We start from the raw sequence: 20,856 nt of genomic DNA, 5'->3' as shown, positions 1-20,856 counted from the left end.
ACCCATTTTGAAATAGTCATTAATTGTCAACCGTGGTTATCCTACTGTACATGAGTAGTTATTATTCACCTACACCCCTGTACCCAGTAACCATAGTCTCTGTTCCTTCTTCTCTTATTATTTCCCTAATATGTAAAATTGTTTACTGTCCAGCCCATCAAGCACTGTAAGTACCATCAGTGTAGAAACTTGTCTAGTGTCCCATTCTATCCCACTTGCCGGAGCACAGGAGACATTTATTAAATGCTTACTGAATGCATGATTAGCAGAATGATTAGTTTTTTTGACAAAACTGTATTTATTCATTTGTTTGCATTATCTCCCCCATGTGAATGTAAACTCCATGAAGGCTGGGATCCTATCCTTTTGTTCACTACTGTATTTCCCATGTCTTCTACAAGGATATGACCCTGATAAGTGCAAAGTGATATTAGAGGAACAACTAGATTTAAGGAACTAAAGGAGTTGTTATATATAAAATGGCATCTAAATGATATTGGAAGAAAGGAGGGGAAAACTGAATATAACAAAAAAAGGAGCGCTTTCTGGCAGTGGGAATCTCGGGAAATGTGTAGAGGCCAAGATGGCTTACAGAGCTTGCCGCCACACTCAATATGGCAACCAGAGAAATTTCCTGGAGGAAATAACGCGAGAATTGCATGACTGCAACTATCCGTGAATTGAGCTGGGGGTGTGGAGCAGCCAAGATGGAGCCGGCAGCCGGTGTTCCTGGCCCGCTGATTGTGAACAACAAGCAGCCCCAGCCACCGCCACCTCCGCCGCCCGCAACCGCGCAGCCTCCACCAGGGGCACCGCGGGCCGGCGGGGGCCTCCTGCCCGGGGGCAAAACCCGAGAGTTCAATCGCAACCAGCGCAAAGACTCGGAGGTCAGCAGCTTGGCGCGGGAGAGGCCAGCACTGAGTGGGGGGCGGCGGCGGGGTCCCGGGCCGTTCCAGGGCCAAGCTGGTCTTGCCAGAGGGCTTGGAGGGTCGGGTCGGGGAGTTGTCACTTTATAGTGAAAGGAGTTTCAAGAGAGGCTTCAGCTCCCGGAGATGGAGGCGTGAAGGCGGGACCCCAGCCGCGATCTCCTCCACTGTGACCGAAGCCACTGATCGCCCCGCTTGCTTGCCTGGGGCCCGGGGCGTGGGCGGGGCCTCTGGTCCAGTCCCGTCCTAGGGTGAAGAGCCGTGGGTCTGTTGGTGCCCTGGAGGTCGGCAGCCGCGCCCCCAATCCCTAATTATCTTGGGCCTCTGTTCCTGGGCGTGCGGTGGATCGCGCGTATTGGCAGGAAAGAGACCATAAACAAGGATTTAGAAATCGCTTAGAAGCCAAACAGGGCCCATTATCACTACTAGAGCTGCGTGGACAGCGGTTGCGAGAGTAGCAGGGGAAATAATCCCGCGTCCCTCCGACTTAACTAATGCAGGCTAAGGAAACGGGCAGACGGTGCCTAGTGTTTGATGTTACCAATGCGACTGATGCTGAGCCGTTGAAGATCAGAAATACACATTTTAAAACATACGTTAGGGCGCAGAATTCCCTCCTCTTCTAAGTGAGCCCTGCCTCCTCTTATTGAGACACCGTAGTCTGGAGCAGACTATTCACCTCGCCCTAAGTTAAAATTCCTCCCACCTCTTCCCTTTGCAGAATTCGTGAATGAAGACACACTTTGCAGAGTTTTAGGGCTTCTTAATCAGCCTGTTCCCAGAGTACTTACTATGTGGTCCTCTTCACCTGAGTCAACTCCTAGGCTGATCAACAGTCTGGCGTTATTTAATGAGAGGGAGTTCCTCATTGTCCAAGCTCATATCAAAGAGTGAGGATACTGTCTTTAGACCTATACAATCAGTTTCTCTCAATCATCTGTGTTTTTTTTGTTGTTGTAAGCCCACTCCTCTAGTAAAATGTGAAAAATGGGCAAGCCCCAAAAAGCGGAACCTTGAGTTTTAAGTAAATTATTGAAGAAACAAAGAAGCCAACCATTTATGAGTCTTTCCATGATGGGATGATGGGACATCAATGGTGTCTATTCAGCAGTTTTTCAAGTGTGGAGGATTAGGAAATTGGTGAGGGTGAATCCATCTTCTGATCATTAAGGGATTTTTTTGTTGTTGTTTTGTTTTAGGGAGTTAACACCCCAGTCCTTTTTATGTTTTATTTTGAGACAGTGTCTTGCTAAGTTGCTGAAGTTCTTGCTAAGTTGTTGAAGCTGGCCTCAAACTTCTGATCCTCCTGCCTTACTCTCCAGAGTTGCTGGGATTACAGGCATGTGCCACTCCACTAGCAGGAGTTATCTGTGTGTGTATGTGGAGCTGGGGATCAAACCCAGGACCTAGTGATTACTGCTAAGCTACACCTACAACCCTCATTTTAAAAAATAGTTTTACGTTTTCATAAGTGGCCATGAATGGTCAGATAGAAATATTCTTTATTTCAATTTATTTATTTAGTGGTGTAGGGGATTGAATTCAGGGCCTTGTGTATGCTAGGTAACTGTTCTGTCACTGACCTGCACCCCTAACCTCTATGATGCATTTTAATTTCTGTTTCTACCCTTTAATATCCACATAGATTCAACACATGGAAGGCCAGTCAAACAGACAGGGAGACCTATCTATTAAATTCATGACTTAGAGTTACTTATAATACACTCTTTCTCTTGTCAGTATTTTGGGAGCCTAATCATATCTGAAGGACAAGGAGGCTAACATTTGATGACCATTTATTTCGTGCCTCATAATTTAAAAAGAATATTTTTAGTTGTAGATGGACATAATAACTTTATTATTAGTAGTAGTATTAGTAGTAGTATTTTTAATTTGGTGCTGAGGATCAAACCCAGTGCCTCACACATGCTAGGCAAGTACTATACCACTGAGCCACAACCCCAGCTCTTATGCTACATAATTTTAATCAGTCTGTAAAAACATTCAAAGTAGATTTTTGTCATCCCCATTTCATAATGAAGAAACTGATGCTCAGTAACTTGTGAAAGTGTACACTATTGTCTATGAAAAAGAAGTAGAGGGACTGAGGTTGTGGCTCAGTGGTAGAGTGCTTGCCTTGCACATGTGAGGCACTGGTTCGATCCTCAGCATCACATAAAATAATTAAGTAAAACAAAGGTACTGTGTCTATTGAACTAAAAAAAAATTTAAAAAAAAGAAGTAGAGTTCTTGCTTGTAAGTGGTCTTTGTCTTCCCAAGTAAAATTTTAAACTTTTTATTTAATTTTTAAATTTTTGTGCTCGCTTCGGCAGCACATATACTAAAATTGGAACAATACAGAGAAGATTAGCATGGCCCCTGCGCAAGGATGACATGCAAATTTGTGAAGCATTCCATATTTAAAAAAAAAAATTTTAAATTTTTATTTGTTTTTGTGGTAGTGGGGATTGAACACAGGGCTTCCATATGCCAGGCAAGCACTCTACCACTGAGCAACATCCCTGCCCTTTTATTTTATTTTAATATAGGTATCACTAAGTTGCCCAGATTGGCCTAGAATTTGTGATCCTCCTGCCTCAGCCTCCTGAGTAGATGGGATTAACAGGTGTGCACCACTGCACCCAACTTCTTTCTTTTCCTTTTTTCTGTGGTGCTGGGGATTGAACCCAGGGCCTGTATACACTAAATAGTTGCTCTACCACTGATTGACACCCCCCAGCTCCTGGAGTAAATCTTAATTAAACCTAAGAATTTTACCTGTCTCTTCCTCACTTCATTTTTCTTCCCAGTACAGAGCATCCAAGATGGCATATTATTAGTGATCACCTGTCTCTAGCATTAAAAAATTGTTTTTGGCATATTCTCTCCTCTGTGTGGGAGGGAAACCAATGTGTTCCATTTTTTCCTTCCCTGTCACTTGCCACAGAAATCTGAGACATGGGCAGGAAAGCTGAGGATTTCAGTACTCATTTTGTCCAGAACTGTTGATAACCTACTAGCCAGAAAGAAGTGAGGCTTCTGAATTTTTACCACTATATGGAGTGATCATTCCCTGCACAAAGTAGAAGCTTTATGTTTGTTCATTGAACATGTATGTATTTGAATGTAAACCATTCATTCTCTCATTCATTCCGGCCAGGTACCTTGCTAGACAACTGTGGAATGATTTGGTGAATAAAATGGACAAAATTGCTATTCTCATGGAAAGGCAGACACTAAACAAATACATCAGTATATAATTATAACTTTTGATAAGGGCTCTGAAAACAAAGTATTAGTTGTTCTGAGAAGGTTTAACAGTGAGAATTGGGCTATCCCAGAGATAAAAAATAGTATGATAAACAAAAAAAGTAGAGGCAATGATATCCTATAATATAGCAGTGTCTCTTGAAGCATATTTGTTTTTCCTTTGGAAACCACTCAGGATAATCTTTCACGGAAAGCTCCCTCCTTTTATCAACAGGGTTATTCTGAGTCTCCAGACCTGGAGTTTGAATATGCTGACACAGACAAATGGGCTGCGGAGCTCTCAGGTAAAGCGTTTTTTACCTGAAAAAATGCTTCATGTTATTTGAGGGTAGTTTTTTCTTATTTGGTCTGTAAGAAAATTAAGAATGAATATTATTTTGGAGTTAATTGTTTTACCTAGTTAGACCTCTCAATGGCGTGTATAAAACAAGTATTAATTATTAGATTCAAGCCCTGCATATCTCATAACTTTGAATTGCCCTTTACTTTTATGAAGCATCTATTTGTTGTCAGCCCAGTCCCAGTGTGGGACCGTGATGCTCCTTGAACACATACCCTCGCCCTGACAGTGTTCTCTTAAAGCAATGGGTCATGAGGAATGCTGGTACATGTGCTTGCATCTGTGCACATCTGTTGCTGCCATTGTTGCTCATGTGCAAAGTGATCAGTGTGAGTTGCTTTTTCAGCCCCCATAATATAGATTCTACTCAGAATGTAGCACTTGGGAGACCTGTGTTTAGGGTGATGGTTAGCCGCTGGCATGGTGGGATAGATACACATCAGACTGAAGTGCTCAGATTTATACTTCACTGACTTTCTGGTTGTAAGCTATGAGGCAGGTCACCATTCTGTCCATTGTGTACTTCAGACCACTAAGTCATAGAGAATATAGCCCAAGAGTCCCTGTGATTAAGGAACAGAGCTGGGATTGGAAACAAATGCCTCACCCCCCCTGCTTCATGTGAGACTTGGTATGGAATGTAGTGGTGGAGCAGCTGATGATGAGATTTGTTCTTGACAGAGCTTTACAGCTACACAGAAGGGCCAGAATTCCTGATGAATCGGAAGTGCTTTGAGGAAGACTTCCGGATCCATGGTGAGACTTTTTGATCCCTTCACCTTGCATCAGGAGAGCTGTAGGGTTTTTCTTAGTCATATGAATGACCTTAAATCATCCTAGATGTAACATTTAGAGTGGGCCTTATGCACACTTTCTGAGAAATTCAAATTCATAGAGTAGCATTGTGACCATATTTCTTACATAGGGAGTATATTGGTCCTATAGTGATACCAATCCTGAGGAATAACACTGAATTCATTCCATTGTGAGGATTTTTCTGGGCTGAGATATAACTGATCTCTTGCCCTGCAGTGACAGACAAGAAGTGGACCGAGTTGGACACCAACCAGCACCGTACCCATGCCATGAGGCTCCTGGATGGCTTGGAAGTCACTGCCCGGGAGAAGAGACTCAAGGTGGCCCGAGCAATTCTCTATGTTGCCCAAGGTACTGTGTGGACTTCCTCAGGGACCCCTGGTACCTCTGCCAGTGATGTAGCTCAGTCAAATGTGTGGAGTTGCTTGGCAAGCTGTGCCCTGTGTTTTCAGGAACTTTTGGGGAGTGTGGCTCAGAAGCTGAGGTGCAGTTCTGGATGCGCTACAACATCTTTCTGCTCTTGGAGGTGGGCACGTTCAATGCCTTGGTGGAGCTCCTCAACATGGAAATAGAGTGAGTACCTCTGCTTGCAGGGCTTGAGTAGGGAAAGCAAGGAAGGGGAAGGGGGACAGAACTGACAGACTGACTGACTTTGAGAAGGTTAAATGGGCTACCTGGGGCTGAGGGTCTGGTTCCAGGCTGTTTTGACTAGCAGGGGTTGAATAATGAGGAAGTTGCTCAACCACACCTTAAAGACTAATAAAGATTAATGACAGGTTTCTGCAGCTCCCTAACACTGGAGCTTCCTGCCCAGGCCTAATGCACCAGTCAGACAGCTTCTCATTTTGAACTCATTTTTGAACACTGTATTTTCCTTGGACTTTTCCTTTTGGTAGGAGGTCAGATACAAGTCTGACATGTGGGCTCAAGCCTACTTTAGCCTGTCCCTTGTCCACTGAGTAGGTCAACTGCTGGTCATTTAAGGGTAATGCCTTCAGTAATAATAATTAAGAACACTGAATGCTACACGTCCCAGGCATTGTTCAGGATGTCACATGTACTGATTCATGTTAATGACATGGCTACTATTATCACCCCCATGTTATAAATGAAGAAACTGAGGTACAGAGAAGTTGGATACCTTGGCTAAATGTACATAGTAAGTATTAGAGTCAGGATTCAAACCTTGGCTGTCTGGTCCAGGGCCTAAGTTCCTAACCATTGTTCTGTCACCTCTTATGCAGTCTAAGCACACACCATAACATTTGGTTCCCCCATGAGGCAGTTCATTCTTGTGGGGCATCACTTATCATTGCTTTGCTGGCAAAAGTGCTGATTCTTATATCTCTCCTGCAGCAACAGTGCTGCGTGCAGCAGTGCGGTGAGGAAGCCTGCCATCTCCCTGGCTGACAGCACAGACCTGAGGTGAAGCAAGCAGCAAACCTGGGCACCTTGAGCTTTAGCCAGAGAATGAGCTCAGAGCAGAGTGTGGGAGGGTGTCTTTGGGTTTCCTGACTGTGGGTGCATTCCTTCTGCACACAATAATCTGCAGGTGTGATGGGCTCAGCATGAGTAGTTAGTCCTGCTGAAGGCTTTACCTATGACGGAGGTCTAGAAAATAGAGGAAATCCATGGTCAAGATACTTAAGAGCCACAGTTAAGTCCAGCCCACACTACTAAGACTTTTTGTGGAGTATTTTACATTTGAATGAAACCTAATGTTGCTCCCTGGCCTCCCACCTTCTCATGTGCACAGCTTGATTCCTATCTACACTCATTAGTTCTAGCCACTTCACAATGTTTCATGGCTTCACAGGAAGTAATAGCAACTGCTAAGGAATGAGATCACCTTTCTGCATTTGAGGGTTGAAATCTGTCTCTTTTGGTGAATTTGGAACCTTTTCAGACTGGATATTTGTGGTGTTCCCCATGTATTAAGGTCCCTTTGTGTCACCTCCTGATTTCCACTCCATCTTGGTAAACTCTTCTTGTTCTTGCTGTGCTCCTGTCCTGCTTTGACCCCCATAACTCAACTCACACCTCCTTGGTTTTCCCATTCCAGGAACTTAGGTCAGTAAGTTCTTTTGGCCTTTTTTTCATACTCATTTATTCCACAATCACTTGGTAAGCACCTGCTTTGAGTAAGCACTTTTTTAGATATGAAATATAAGGCAGAGTAAGATCTGGTCCTAGCCAGAGCAATGAAACTCTGAAGGAAGCATGAGGAGGGAAATCCTTTAGCATTCTTTTGCTTGGTGGAAGACACAGCTTGTCACTTTTCTTAGTTTTCTTTGCATTACAGCCTTCCTCCACCAGCTAGCCTTGTGCACAGATATTTTTGTGTTAGCTGGGATGTGAGGAAGCCAAGTGTGCCCCTTTGTCCCCTGTCCTACTCCGTTATGAGCTGGCTCTTGTGCTCAGGGTTCTGCTCAACATCATGTACCTGATTGTGGAGAATGTTCACCAGGAGTATGAGGGCGACAAGGCTGAGTGGAGGACAATGCGACAGACCTTCAGAGGCGAGCTGGGTAAGGCCCTGGGATCCTCTTAGAGGCCCTGCCTGGGAGCTGAGGCTAGAGGGCTTTGGGAGGGTTTTGTTGCTGCCTGTGGTTCTGATGCCCTTGGGTTACCTCCAGGCTCCCCGCTGTACAACAATGAGCCATTTGCCATCATGCTGTTTGGGATGGTGACCAAATTTTGCAGTGGCCATGCTCCCCACTTTCCCATGAAGAAAGTTCTCTTGCTACTCTGGAAGACAGTATTGGTGAGCACCTTCTTAGGGGGAACTCTCAGGTGCTGGGGATTGGACAGAAGGGATACCTTGTACAGTCGGCCATTCATTTCACATCCAAGGATTCAGCCAACTCGGATCCAGAATATTTAGGGGGAAATGTATTTGTATTGAATATGTAAACTTTTTTCTTATCATTCCCTGAAATATACAGTATAGCAACAGTTTATGTAGCATTTACTTTGTGTTAAATATTATAAGTGATCTAGACATGATTTAAAGTATGCAGGAGGATGTGCCTAAGTTATATGCAAGTATTACACCATTTTATATAAGGGACTTAAGCATTTGCAGATTTTGGTAACCACCTGGGGGAGGGGTTTGGGAAGGGGTCCTGGAACCAGTCCCCCATGGATAATTAGAAATGTCTACATTTGCTTTTGAATGCTGAATTATGTGAAAATGTAACCCCATTGGTGTTAAATTATAAAAAGCTCCTGAAAGGAGGTGACAAAAGAAATGTCTTTTGGCCCCCAACAGCCAAAACAGCTTTTGAGTCAAAATAGATTGGCTTCCTGACCCCTTGAGGCTATTTTCTCAGTCATACAATAGCTTCATCCCAGACATGGCACCTCTCAGAAATCACCTCCCACACCTGGAGTTTGGAAAGTGATTTGAGGCAATTAAAGCTGGTATAGTTGGGGGGTCTTTCCTTTCTATCAGATGTCATTTAAGAGAAGCCAGGATGAGCCCTGAGCTAGCCTTTGTTTTCCTCGGGGTCTGGTATGAAACTGTCTAGCTGGGGAGAGCATGGGGCAGGGGCTGGCTTGGGGGTATTGTCAGCAGCCACCTTGGCCAATCAGGAGCCCTTTCCTCCAGGAGGATGCTGCTCTCTCGAAGGCCTGTCCCTTTTTGCAGCTAGGGATTAGGGAGCTTCAGGCCCCTTAGAAGTCATCTACATGTTTTATCTTGGCCACACATCCTGCTGGTTCCTCACAAAGCCTCACTGAAGCCAAAGAAAAACTGAGTTGCTCAGGGACAATGATACTAAGTAGCTTAAAATGGAGTTTGGGCTTTAAGGGAGATGTTTAGATATTTTTGTCCCCCCCCCCCCCCCGCCCTCTTAATTTGAACAACCTACAGTATGTTTCTAGTTGGACTTTGACAACTGGCACACACAACTTTTAAAGCAAGCATCTGCTAGCTTTTCTAGAAACTTAAAGGGATGGGGTTTCCAGTCTGCTGCTTTTTAGAACTGAAGAATATGTCACATGTAGAGAGTTGTCACATGTAGAGAGGTTCCATCAACTGGTATTTTACTCTTTCTTTGCTGTTTTTTTCTCCTCTCCCTTGCCAGAGTCACTGGATTCTCCTTTAGGGGGTAGCTTTAGTTCCTTGTTCAGAGGATGTGTGGGTCTCTGTAAAGACAGGTCATCTTGATGTCACCTGTGCTTTTTGAGTCTGACACCATGATCAGGGACCAACCTGATGGACATTATGACCCTGGCTTTGCATCCCTGTCTGATGCAGTGCACACTGGGTGGCTTTGAGGAGCTGCAGAGCATGAAGGCTGAGAAGCGTACCCTCCTAGGACTACCTCCTTTGCCTGAGGACAGCATCAAAGTGATCCGCAACATGAGAGCTGCCTCCCCACCAGCATCTGCCTCAGACCTGATTGAGCAGCAGCAGAAACGGGGCCGTCGGGAGCACAAGGTAAAGTAACAAAGTCCTGGGACTCTGAGGGCTCTACTCTAGAGATGCACACAGGCAACAGCATTGTCCTTGGAGGAGTAGGTGCTGAGAATCTGCTCTGATCAACAAATGCCTCCACAACAGGGATGTTATCTTCATCCCAGACCCAGTGTACAGTGGTACTCAGGACATGGCAGTTTTGAGGGGTTAGAGCAAAAAATGATTTGTCATTTGGTTCCAGTTTTGACTACTTCTCTGGGTTCTCCACTGTTCTCAACTCTCTGCCTGACACCTTTCTGTGTTCTAGCCACACTCCCTGCATTTCCTTTTTCCATCTTGTCAGTTGGCTCTGGATTCCTCACCTCCCTTCCCTTTGTTTTTAGGCTCTGATAAAACAGGACAATTTAGATGCCTTCAATGAGCGTGATCCTTACAAGGCTGATGACTCTCGAGAAGAAGAAGAGGAGAATGATGATGACAACAGTCTGGAGGGGGAGACATTCCCCCTTGAGCGTGATGAGGTGATGCCTCCCCCACTACAACACCCCCAGACTGACAGGCTTACCTGCCCAAAGGGGCTTCCATGGGCTCCCAAGGTCAGGTGAGTCTCAGACTTCCAGAACATACTTGGCTTCTGAAGCCAGAGCCCTCACACCCCGAGGCCAGCATCTGGCCTGAGTCCCTATGCATGGTCCTTTGTTGGGCTAGGCTGAAATTGGCTTTGGGACAAGGCTCTCTTAAAGTACCTTGTGTTATCTTCAGGACTTCTAAGGTTGGCCTTGGTCTCTCACAAAGTGGCCCTTATATGGCTTCCAAGTTAGTAATCTGAGTTAGCATTTGGTCAGACTTGCTAGTGAAGAAGAATAAGGAAAAAAGTAAAAATTATTTGGGCAAATCGATTCCTGCCTATCCTGAAGTTGTACGTATTTGTTCATTTGTTTTTTTCAGTGCTGGGGATAGAACTTGGGGGCCTTGTACATGCTAGACAGAAAAATAATAGATTCAGGAAGGGTTTCCTCAGAACCATAATTAAGATATTTGAGATATATGGGGGTGAATTGACAAATGGGAGGATACCTGGAGATACAAAAATGGTATCTTTTTTGATAGGAAGTAATTTAAGAAATAAAGGAACATATGAAAAGATATAAAAATCACTTTATTAATCCAGATAAAACCTCAGTTTTCAGTATTCTGTGAAGTGAATGCAGAATAGGTCATCGTAAAATGCAAGGTGTGCATTGTTTGAGATAGGAAACTGACCCACATGAAAAGTCAGTGGTTTATATGTCTGTGTTTAAGAATGTTAAATATTTAAGAAAGCCTATTGAAAGATTTAGTACTGTCTGAATAAAAGTATGCTTTGAAGTTTGATGTATCTATCATCTTAATTTTATGAGTAAAATAGTTGCACATATTTGTAGCTTGTTAACTCAACAAAACTATCAAGAACAACAAAATAGCTGAAGAATTTCTGTTTTTTCATCCTTTTTGAAAAGGAAAAATAATTGAGAGACTTTTCCTTCTCCTGGTTCACAGTTTCTGGATATTCTATTTCTATTAACTGAGTCACCTTAAAGTAGTGTTTGTTAAAACCTTTTTTTGTTTCCTTTGGCAGAGAGAAGGACATTGAGATGTTCCTCGAGTCCAGCCGCAGCAAATTCATAGGTTACACTCTAGGCAGGTAAGTGCAATCTGAGTTTCTTTCAAAGTTCATTCTCCTGGCCTTTGCTGTGTGGGGACCGGGATGAATTGATGTCAAGGCTTATCACAGGCCTTCTTTGTTCTCCAGCGACACCAACACAGTGGTGGGGCTGCCCAGGCCAATCCACGAAAGCATCAAGACTCTGAAACAGGTAAGTGGCTCTGGGTGAGCCTTTGGTCTGTTTGATCCCCAGTGAGTAAAGTGAGCCCAGCCTGAGGGAACAGCTTTTCAGGACTGTTGTCTGCCTGCCAACAAGAGCCAGAGCAGGGCAGCCTGGGAAGCAGCTCTTCATAGGTTTGATGGCTTGAAGCTATGTTTTTGTTTGCCACTAAGCCATTCATTAGAGAGTATTTTACCTGCCAGTCATTGGGGTTTTAAGGGGTCTAGCAAAACCCTTTTTCTTGCCCAGATTTTCAGGTAGAGGAGTAGGCAGATAGAGGAATAGGCAGATGAAAATTGCAGAGCCCGCTTTTTCTGCTCATGGAGCAATTGAGGAATGAGGCTTAAGAAAACCATATTTAGTTTCCTAATATCATACTTTCAGAATTAGGCAGGCTCACATACCCAGTCCCAGGCAGGGCTGGAAGGCCCTGCTGGGATTGGTGGAGGAGTAGGAAGGGGATAAGCTGTCAGTTCTCAGCAGGCAGGCCAGCAAATTCTAAAAAGAATGGAGAAAAGGGCTAAGCTAAGACTGTCCTGTTTCTGTCCCATAGTCCCCAATCACAGAGGAGAGCAGTGGGTAAGAAGAAGGGGCAGGGAAAGACCAGAGTGTTAAACCTTCCACATGGGAGGTGACATCCAGTGTGGGGATGAGCTGTCTCCCCTAGTGTGCTCCCCTATATCTAGAGTGTTAACTGTATATTTTGGAAACATTTTTGAAATTTGTAGCAACAAGTGGTATCTGTGCAGCTAAGCTTTTTTTTTTTTTTCTTTTTTAATATTTTTAGTTGAAGATAGATACGATATCTTTATTTATTTATCTTTACATGGTGCTGGTGATCATGCTAGGCAAATCCTCTACACCGAGATACAACCCCAGCCTCTGCAGATAAGCTTTTTTAGTGTATACTTGGTTTTGCTTTTTTTTTTTTTAATAAATATTTTTAATATTTATTTTTTAGTTCTCGGCGGACATAACATCTTTGTTTGTATGTGGTGCTGAGGATCTTAATACCTTTTTTTATATCACTGTAGCTACCTGGAAGCCCTTTTCCCTCTTTTTTTTTTTTTTTCTCTAATCTACTGTGGGCTTTTTATCCTGGTTCTCACCTACAGAAATATTTTGGGTTTGAAATTTTAGTTGGGGGTCTTTGTGGTAACTTAGCCCTCTTCTAGAAGACCATATGTGAAGAAAAATGTATGGGTCTTTGCCAAGGGGTAGGGAGTGTGGTCAGAGCTCGAGGGCTGTTTTCCCCAGTGCCCCCTCTCCTGTCTCTATCCAGCACAAGTACACATCGATTGCAGAGGTCCAGGCGCAGATGGAGGAGGAGTACCTTCGCTCTCCTCTCTCAGGGGTGAGTAGCAGCCTTCTGCCCACAGGGTCCCCAGATGTCCGTAGGTCCTGTGTTGGGACTCAGCCCTGTGCCTGGTGCATGTCTAACATAAGGGTATTGAGTGCAAGCTCTGAGCCAGGCACCTGATTCTGAGTACCAGCTCCACCAGTCAGTGGGTGGCAACTTGTGCATGTGCCTATCTCTCTCTCTGCTTTGTTTCCCTACCTGTAAATGGGAATACTATTCCCTTCTCCATAGGGTTATAATAAGGATTAAGTAAGGTATTATTAAGTGAAGCAACTGGTGTACTGCCTGTGTGCATTTTGCTGTCATTATCACCAATGTCATTCTTTACGTTGATAACTTAAGAATTCTCCAGCCAGCTAGCAAGCTGGCTCAGGAGATTGTAGCCTGGACTGGAGTTTTGTGTTTGTACTCTTTGTGTTAAAAGGGGGAAGAGGAAGTTGAACAAGTCCCTGCAGAAACCCTCTACCAAGGATTGCTCCCCAGTCTGCCTCAGTATATGGTGAGTGCTGTGTGTGCAGGATCCCTCTCAGTAGCCACCAGTAGGTACCTGCAGTGGGATCCCCTTCCCACCTCACTGGCCAGCCTTTCTTGAGGCTCCTGCCACCTGAGGACCTTCAGGAACACTGCTTCTTTGGACTTTGTCCTGATCTTGGGCTCTCACATGTGTCTGAGCTGTCTGTTCTTCCCAGATTGCTCTCCTGAAGATTCTGCTGGCCGCAGCTCCCACCTCAAAAGCCAAAACAGACTCAATCAACATCCTAGCAGATGTCCTACCTGAAGAAATGCCGTGAGTGTCATTCCTGTGAATGGAGCAGGTTGGGGGCAGAGGGCAAAAGGCAAATAGTTTTTAGGTTGGTTTCTGTTTTGGTCCTGACTTCCCTGCAGGTTAACTTGAGGGTATTTCTGACTCACTACTGACTTCAGTAGTTTCACTGGTTGGGGAGATGATTTTAGACCCATTGGCCTGGATTTTAGTGTAGACTCTGCTACTGAGTGAACTCCTGGGTGAATTGGAAAAGTCATTCCTCTTTTGTAAGTGGATAGGGTAGCTTATGACATTTTCCAGAGCTCTACTTCCAAAGCCATGTAATTGGGATACCTGGAATGGTAGGGTCAGCTTCTGGATAGTTTGCCAGTCACAGCTAAGTCTGTTCCTGTATGGAGTCTCCCATTGGCCAGTGAACTGGCAGAATCCTGGAAAATGTCTCATGAAATAGAGTGAAGCCCTAAGCGTTCCTCCTCCCTGGACTGACCTCTTCTCTTTGTGAGTACAAACCAAGCTTGTGTTCCACATTAAGAAGGAGGGGGGCCCTCACCTAATCAGCCTGCCAGTGCTGCCAAGTTCTTAGCTCACCTTTCTGGTGGCTGTGGCCCTAGTGTCTGGCAGTAATGGTCAGGTGAGGGAGGAGGCAGGATTGGCAAATACAAAAGGGAGAATCACATAACACTAGGCCATCTTGATAGTCTTAGGAAAAAAGATTCCAGAGTTAAATATTGTATTTCTTCTTACTCAGATTTACAATGAAAAGTCCTGAATTAAGAAACTGATTTAACTTGGTGCTTCCTAAATTTATCTGACTTAAAAACTTTATTTACTTTATTCCATATTTTTTTTTAACTTTTTTCCCATTTACTTTTTTTTAAGAGAGAGAGGGCTGGGGATGTGGCTCAAGCGGTAGCGCGCTTGCCTGGCATGTGTGCGGCCCGGGTTCGATCCTCAGCACCACATGCCAACAAAGATGTTGTGTCCGCCGAGAACTAAAAAATAAATATTAAAAATTCTCTCTCTCTCTCTCTCTCTCTCTCCTCTCTCACTCTCTCTTTAAAAAAAAAAGAGAGAGAGAATTTTTTAATATTTACTTTTTCAGTTTTCAGCGGACACATTATCTTTATTTTTTATTTTATGTGGTGCTGAGGATCGAACCCAGCGCCCTGCACATGCCAGGCAAGCGCGTTACCGCTTGAGCCACATCCCCAGCCCTACTTTTTTCTTTCAATGCTACAGAACACACTTTGGGGAATTCAGGTGAATATAGCAGCTCAAGTTTAGGGGTGATCTTGAAAAGGGGAAATCTGTGTTGGAAAAAACAGCAGAGAAATAGACTAAGAATGTATTTGGGGGCAACACAGAGAAGAAATAAACTGTGCAGAGTTAGATTGCTTGGGAGGTGGGTGGTTGAAGCAGTAGATCTGACTTCTGAGATGACCATGGGGACCTTTACCCAGAGGGCTCAGTAATCCATCTCCTCTGTGTGCACTTAGAAGAGAGGTGCAGTGCATGCTGGCAACTCGTGCACACCTGTGTTTTCAGCACCACAGTATTGCAAAGCATGAAGCTGGGGGTGGATGTGAATCGCCACAAAGAGGTCATCGTTAAGGCCATTTCTGCTTTGCTGCTGCTGCTGTTGAAGCACTTTAAGTTGAACCACATCTATCAGGTACGTGCAGGACCTTCCTTCCTGTCTGCTGGGCAGAAGCCTCAAGCAGTATTGCTTCTCCAGCCTGAAAAAGTGGGGTGTTGGCCTTTGGACCCACTTGACCTCTACATGAATGTTTGAAGACACTGACCTCTAATCTAGACTTTGTATGACTGGAGGAAAGAGGGTAAGGTCTTGAGGGACATGCTTTTTTGTCTTTCTGTTTTGTTTTGTTTTTTTTCTATTGGTTTCAGTTTGAATACATGGCCCAGCACTTGGTGTTTGCCAACTGTATCCCTTTGATCCTAAAATTCTTCAATCAAAACATCATGTCCTACATCACTGCCAAGAACAGGTGATGGGGACCAGGGACCAGGAAGGAGTGGGTATGGCCAGATGGCAAGGCTCCTAGCTGTTCTCTCCCACTGAGTCCATTCAGCTAATATTTTTCCAGTACCTCTGAGCCAGAACTCTGCCAGACACCAGGCATAATGATGAATAAGATAGGGCTCCTGCCTGAAGAAAAGTCAGTGTGCCAAATCTGAGTCTAACTAATCTAGTGACAGATGACTTCAGTATGTGCATGAGCTGGGGGCTCTCACCTGGGCTCCAGTGGTACCTTCATTATCCCTTTAGCACCTTTTTTTTTTTTTTTTTTAAGAGACCATCTGGGCCATCCTTCTCTTGAATATATGAACTGTATAGCCCTGACTGCTAACTCTTACATACACAAATGCACTCACACTACCTAGTACTACCTGCACTTGAGAGTGCCTGCTTATCAATAGGAGACACCATAGCATGATTGCCAGCCAGGACACCATCTTGAGTGGGACTTAGCATAAATTATTTGCTTTGAGCTGTATCTCCCCTCCAGCCCCCCAGATTTATTGCTATGGGAAAGGCTGCACTAGCTAGAGTCTCTATCCCTTATAAGATTACAAATCAGTGTCTACCCACCGGGGGCCCTTTCAAGTTCCCTTATAGCAGATATGTCCTCATCTTACAGTGAGGGAAGTTGGGGTGGGACAAACAAGGTAGATCTCTCCTTCTGCTTTAACAAGCAAGGAGAAGAGCCAGGAACCATCTCAGTCATAGATGTTCCACCAGATCCAGGCCTGGTTCATGGTGGATGTGTGGGTTCTCTTGCCTGTGCAGCATTTCTGTCCTGGATTACCCTCACTGTGTGGTGAACGAGCTGCCAGAGCTGACTGCAGAGAGTCTGGTGAGTGGCTGGGCTCTCCCTAGCTTCCCCTTTGGCAAAGTTTGCCATCCCAACCCAAGGATAGAGGACCTTCCACCAGAGGTCACATCTGAGTGCCTGGCTTTTAAAGCACTAGAAGTGCACAGAGGGTGGAGGGAGGGACCTTCCAGAGTGGAAGGACTTAAATATATGGGATAATCAGTCAGGGAGCCAGTCTTCAGGGGTAGCTGGCCCAGAGCTTGCTTAGGAGAATTGCTTCCTTCAGCATCTACACTGGACTCTGAAACCAGAGCCCCCAGTTTTATGGCCCATGTTTCCTGCAGAAGAAGTCTAGTAAGCTCACTATCCCCTTAATTCCCTGCCAACATTTAGAGTGGTGTTCCCCTTGGGCTTCTTTGAGAGGAGGTAGTTCCTGGTAGAGGCGTGGGCACCTAGTCTTTTGTGTTAGGTTTGTTGAGGACCTTTTGGAAACTGCTGAGAACCCTGAAGCTATGAGGGTTGTGATTGTTCCTGGGTTTAACCTATAGGAAGCAGGTGACAACAACCAGTTTTGCTGGAGGAATCTCTTTTCTTGTATCAATCTGCTTCGGATCTTGAACAAGCTGACAAAATGGAAGCATTCAAGGACAATGGTGAGTCAGTGTGGTTGGCACATCTGAAATTGGGAATTCACAGAAGAGTGCCACACCTGTACCTTCCCCTCCCCTCTGGGAGCAAGGGATTTAAGGACAGGGCATGCTGCTGCAGCCCTGTCCTTCTCACTTAGCTTTGCTGCTGTAGCCATGTCCTTGCATATTAAAAGCTGGTTCCTGATTTCGTCTTGACAAGTTGAACCGGAATAGGCTTCATTGTGCACTGTAAAAAAAAAAAACCCACATTCAAAGAAAAGCTCTTTTTCCATCCTCTTAATCTTGATGGGTAACATGACCAGGATTTGGGGTCTTCCTTAACCCTGGGTTTCAGCATACCTTTGGAATGGGGAGGTCCATGAATTCTCTGAGATTGTATGTAGGTACACATGGGGATGTTCTGGTAGGACTCCATAGCTTTCTTTAGATTCCGAAGTGACCCATAATTAGGGTGACCATCCTGACTTGTCTGGAACTTTCCTAGTTTAGCACTCAATGTCTCATTTACCAGCAAACTCCTCAGTTCAAGGGAAACTGAGATGTTCATCACTCTGTCTATATAACCCTGGAAGCAGCAAATGGTGGTGCTTGCATTTCTTCTGTCCTCAACTAGACTGCTCACTGTGCCCTTCCCAGATGCTGGTGGTGTTCAAGTCAGCACCCATCTTGAAGCGGGCTCTGAAGGTGAAACAAGCCATGATGCAGCTGTATGTGCTGAAGTTGCTCAAGGTACAAACCAAGTACTTGGGGCGGCAGTGGCGCAAGAGCAACATGAAGACAATGTCTGCCATCTACCAGAAGGTGCGGCATCGGCTGAACGACGACTGGGCATATGGCAATGGTGAGATCACACATGAAGCAGAATTGGAATAAGGTGTGGGGAAAGGTAGCATAGCTCATTCCCTGCCCAGGGTACCTCAGAAACCTTTCTCTACCGAGCTTCCTAGAAAGGAACAGAAGAGAACAGGAAGCCCAGCTCCTGCTTTTTTGGCATCAGGATGGGAGCTCTGGGGAAGACTTGGAAAGCAACCCAAGTTAGGCATCTGTAGTCATCCTTTGTTTCTCCCTCTCTCTCCCCTTCAAGCCATTCCATGTCTAGAAATTGTCACTAAGGTTCTACCCCTTTATCATCCCCACTGCACCTGGACAACTAAACTCTTACAGCTTCTGACTGGCTCTCTGATCAGTTTCTTCCCCTCTATCTGCACTTCAGACTTAGTCCTAGTGATCTTTTCAACACAGAGATTCGGTTCTCTCTCCTCCTGAGTAAAATCTTTTGTTAGCTTCCTATTTCCCTTAGAATTAGAGTTGAACTCTGTAGCAAAGCAGGTGAGACTCACTCATCTTCCTTCCCTCTCCCCCTCCCTAATCTGATCCAGCTTCCTTTTCAACTTCATTACCTCCATCACACCCAGGGCTGTCAGTCCAGACTCTATCACACCCAGGGTTCCGAGTATAAGGAGTCCTTCAGGTATCCACCAGGGATTGGTTCTAAGACCTCCTGTGGATATCAAAATCCAGATTCTCAAGTCCCTTCAGTTACAGGTTCAGCATCAATAGATATGGATGGAATCTGACTGTACTTGCTTCTGAAATATTAGCCATGTCATTTCCCACTTCTGACCCTCTGTATGTACTGTTCCATCTACTCAGCCCCCCCATGTACCCTTACTCTTCTGTGTCTGCTTGTTACCATGATACAGTTCCTGGCATGTAGCACTGTAGCTATATGACTGTCAGTATGCCAGTCAATTTGTGTGGGCCCAGGGTGGCACCCAGCACCTGGTCAGGGAGTTGAGAGAGGATGAGAGGGAATCTCCAGGTTCCTTCCTCTAACCCCAGAGAGCCAGGGAGAACCTCATCTTCAGAGAAGTGTGTTTCACATGTGGCTCTCCCTCTCTGGGTTTACATAATCTCTGTAATAAAAGCCTTTCTCAGATCTGGCTTTTCTCCTTAGACCTAACTCTCCTTTATATCTAGGAAAGAATTCTTATTCATCTTCCTGGGAATGGGCTTCAAGGTGTCATGGTTCTAGTTAACAATCACTCTACTCAACTCTGGCCAGCCTAGCCTCTGAGCCTCAAGGAACCCATGAAACTGCTGTAGGGCTGGGCTCCTAATCGTGTTTTTTTGCTTTGTCCCAGATCTTGATGCTCGGCCTTGGGACTTCCAGGCAGAAGAGTGTGCCCTACGTGCCAATATTGAACGCTTTAATGCCCGGCGCTACGACCGAGCCCACAGCAACCCTGACTTCCTGCCAGTGGACAACTGCCTGCAGAGTGTTTTGGGCCAGCGGGTGGACCTTCCTGAGGACTTCCAGATGAACTATGACCTCTGGTTAGAAAGGGAGGTCTTCTCTAAGCCCATTTCCTGGGAAGAGCTGCTGCAGTGAGAAAACATAGGGTGATCACATACCTGAGAGATTGTCCGGGTCATTGCTGCAGTGCTCCCATCGACCTCCAGGTGGCAGCACAGCCCCACTGTGTCCTCAGCAGCGCTGGGCCTGTGGTTGGCCTCTGTTCTCCCAGCATCCTACTCCTGAGCAGTCATCTCTGCTTGGGATCCACTCTTCTTTTCCTCCCCTCAACTCCCACCCTGCTCTCTTGGACATGGTTGGTTGCAACTCATTTTGAGGTCAGTCCAAGGCTGGCAAAAGCTGGAAAGGGGTGGGTACCCCTTGTCATCACATCTGAGTTCGAGAGTCATGCTGACTCTTCATAAGACTACAGCCTTGGCATGTCAGCTTTCCAAGGAAAAGGGTTTAATGTTAGGGCCAAGCGCAGAAAGTTGACATCTTTGTTGTGCTCTGGAGGTTTCTGATGTCATTCCAGCCGCTGCCTCAGTTTCATCCAGGGGCAACAGCAGAGGCTACTATAGCTGCTGCACACCTTATTTTTTGGATGGGACTGAGGTAGAGAGAGAGGCTTCCCTTAACCAGAGGTGCCTGTTTCCTTCTGGGTTTGCAAGGGCCAGTAAATATCTATAAATCTGTGTATTCTCTTGTGTCATGTTGGGATTTTTAATGTATTTGTGTATTCTGTTTACATTAAAAGGAAACAAAAACAATCCCCATGGCCTTGTCTGCAGAAAATGTGGCCTCTAAAAATCTCCAGATCTCAAAAGTAGCTTTTTCTGCCAGCATTGATAGGTCACCCACTTGTCCTCTGTCAGGATTTCTGCCTTTCTCATTCATTTCTGCCTTTCTCATTCTCATTTCTGCCTTTCTACAAATGTCCAAAATGTCATCTCCCCACATCAGTCTTGGATGGCTCCAACCCAGCTCCAGGGCTCCAGGTTATGGAGTTATGAGTGTTCCTGCACCCTGGGTTTGTTATGGTTTCAGTGGGAGCCCAAGCTTTCTTAGAATAACCCTCCCTGAGCTGGCCTCAACCAAACCAGTTTCAATGCTTGGTCATAGTGGAGGTCAGCTGCTCAGACCCTCACTGGGGCACATGATTGAGATTGAGAGGAAATTTAGGTGCTCAGAACCTGGGAAACAGACCATCAGGAGCCAGCTTCACAGTGGGAAAGAGTATTAGGGGAGTTTCCCATGGTTGAGGGAGAAGCAAGGAAAACCTTAAGGCAGGTAGGCATCAGTTTGAGGCC

General features: G+C 45.2%; 1 protein-coding gene across 1 annotated transcript; it reads left to right on the top strand.

Moving 5' to 3' along the window:
* The first annotated feature begins 693 nt into the window (after nucleotides 1-693).
* On the top strand, nucleotides 694-20,241 carry STRIP1 (striatin interacting protein 1). The gene is made up of 21 exons (XM_081308857.1): nucleotides 694-887; nucleotides 4,411-4,480; nucleotides 5,218-5,292; nucleotides 5,569-5,703; nucleotides 5,805-5,925; nucleotides 6,709-6,777; nucleotides 7,774-7,880; nucleotides 7,989-8,116; nucleotides 9,614-9,796; nucleotides 10,159-10,376; nucleotides 11,394-11,459; nucleotides 11,568-11,631; nucleotides 12,923-12,994; nucleotides 13,425-13,499; nucleotides 13,690-13,787; nucleotides 15,312-15,438; nucleotides 15,672-15,772; nucleotides 16,576-16,642; nucleotides 17,149-17,253; nucleotides 17,887-18,091; nucleotides 19,395-20,241. The coding sequence occupies exons 1-21, from the start codon at nucleotides 708-710 to the stop codon at nucleotides 19,640-19,642; spliced, it is 2,514 nt and encodes an 837-aa protein (XP_081164983.1). The 5' UTR covers nucleotides 694-707; the 3' UTR covers nucleotides 19,643-20,241.
* Nucleotides 20,242-20,856: the final 615 nt, after the last annotated feature.

Source organism: Spermophilus citellus, assembly GCF_964194105.1.
Source record: "Spermophilus citellus genome assembly, chromosome: 9".
NCBI classification, from domain to species: Eukaryota; Metazoa; Chordata; class Mammalia; order Rodentia; family Sciuridae; genus Spermophilus; species Spermophilus citellus.
This window is presented reverse-complemented; position numbering and strand designations above follow the sequence as displayed.

Bases quoted from the DNA above. Each gene is read 5' to 3' on its own strand.
- STRIP1 (XM_081308857.1), top strand. From the start codon at position 708: ATGGAGCCGGCAGCCGGTGTTCCTGGCCCGCTGATTGTGAACAACAAG. The intron at 5,704-5,804 runs GTACTGTGTGGA...CTGTGTTTTCAG, and splicing joins AATTCTCTATGTTGCCCAAG to GAACTTTTGGGGAGTGTGGC. The intron at 11,460-11,567 runs GTAAGTGCAATC...TTTGTTCTCCAG, and splicing joins ATAGGTTACACTCTAGGCAG to CGACACCAACACAGTGGTGG.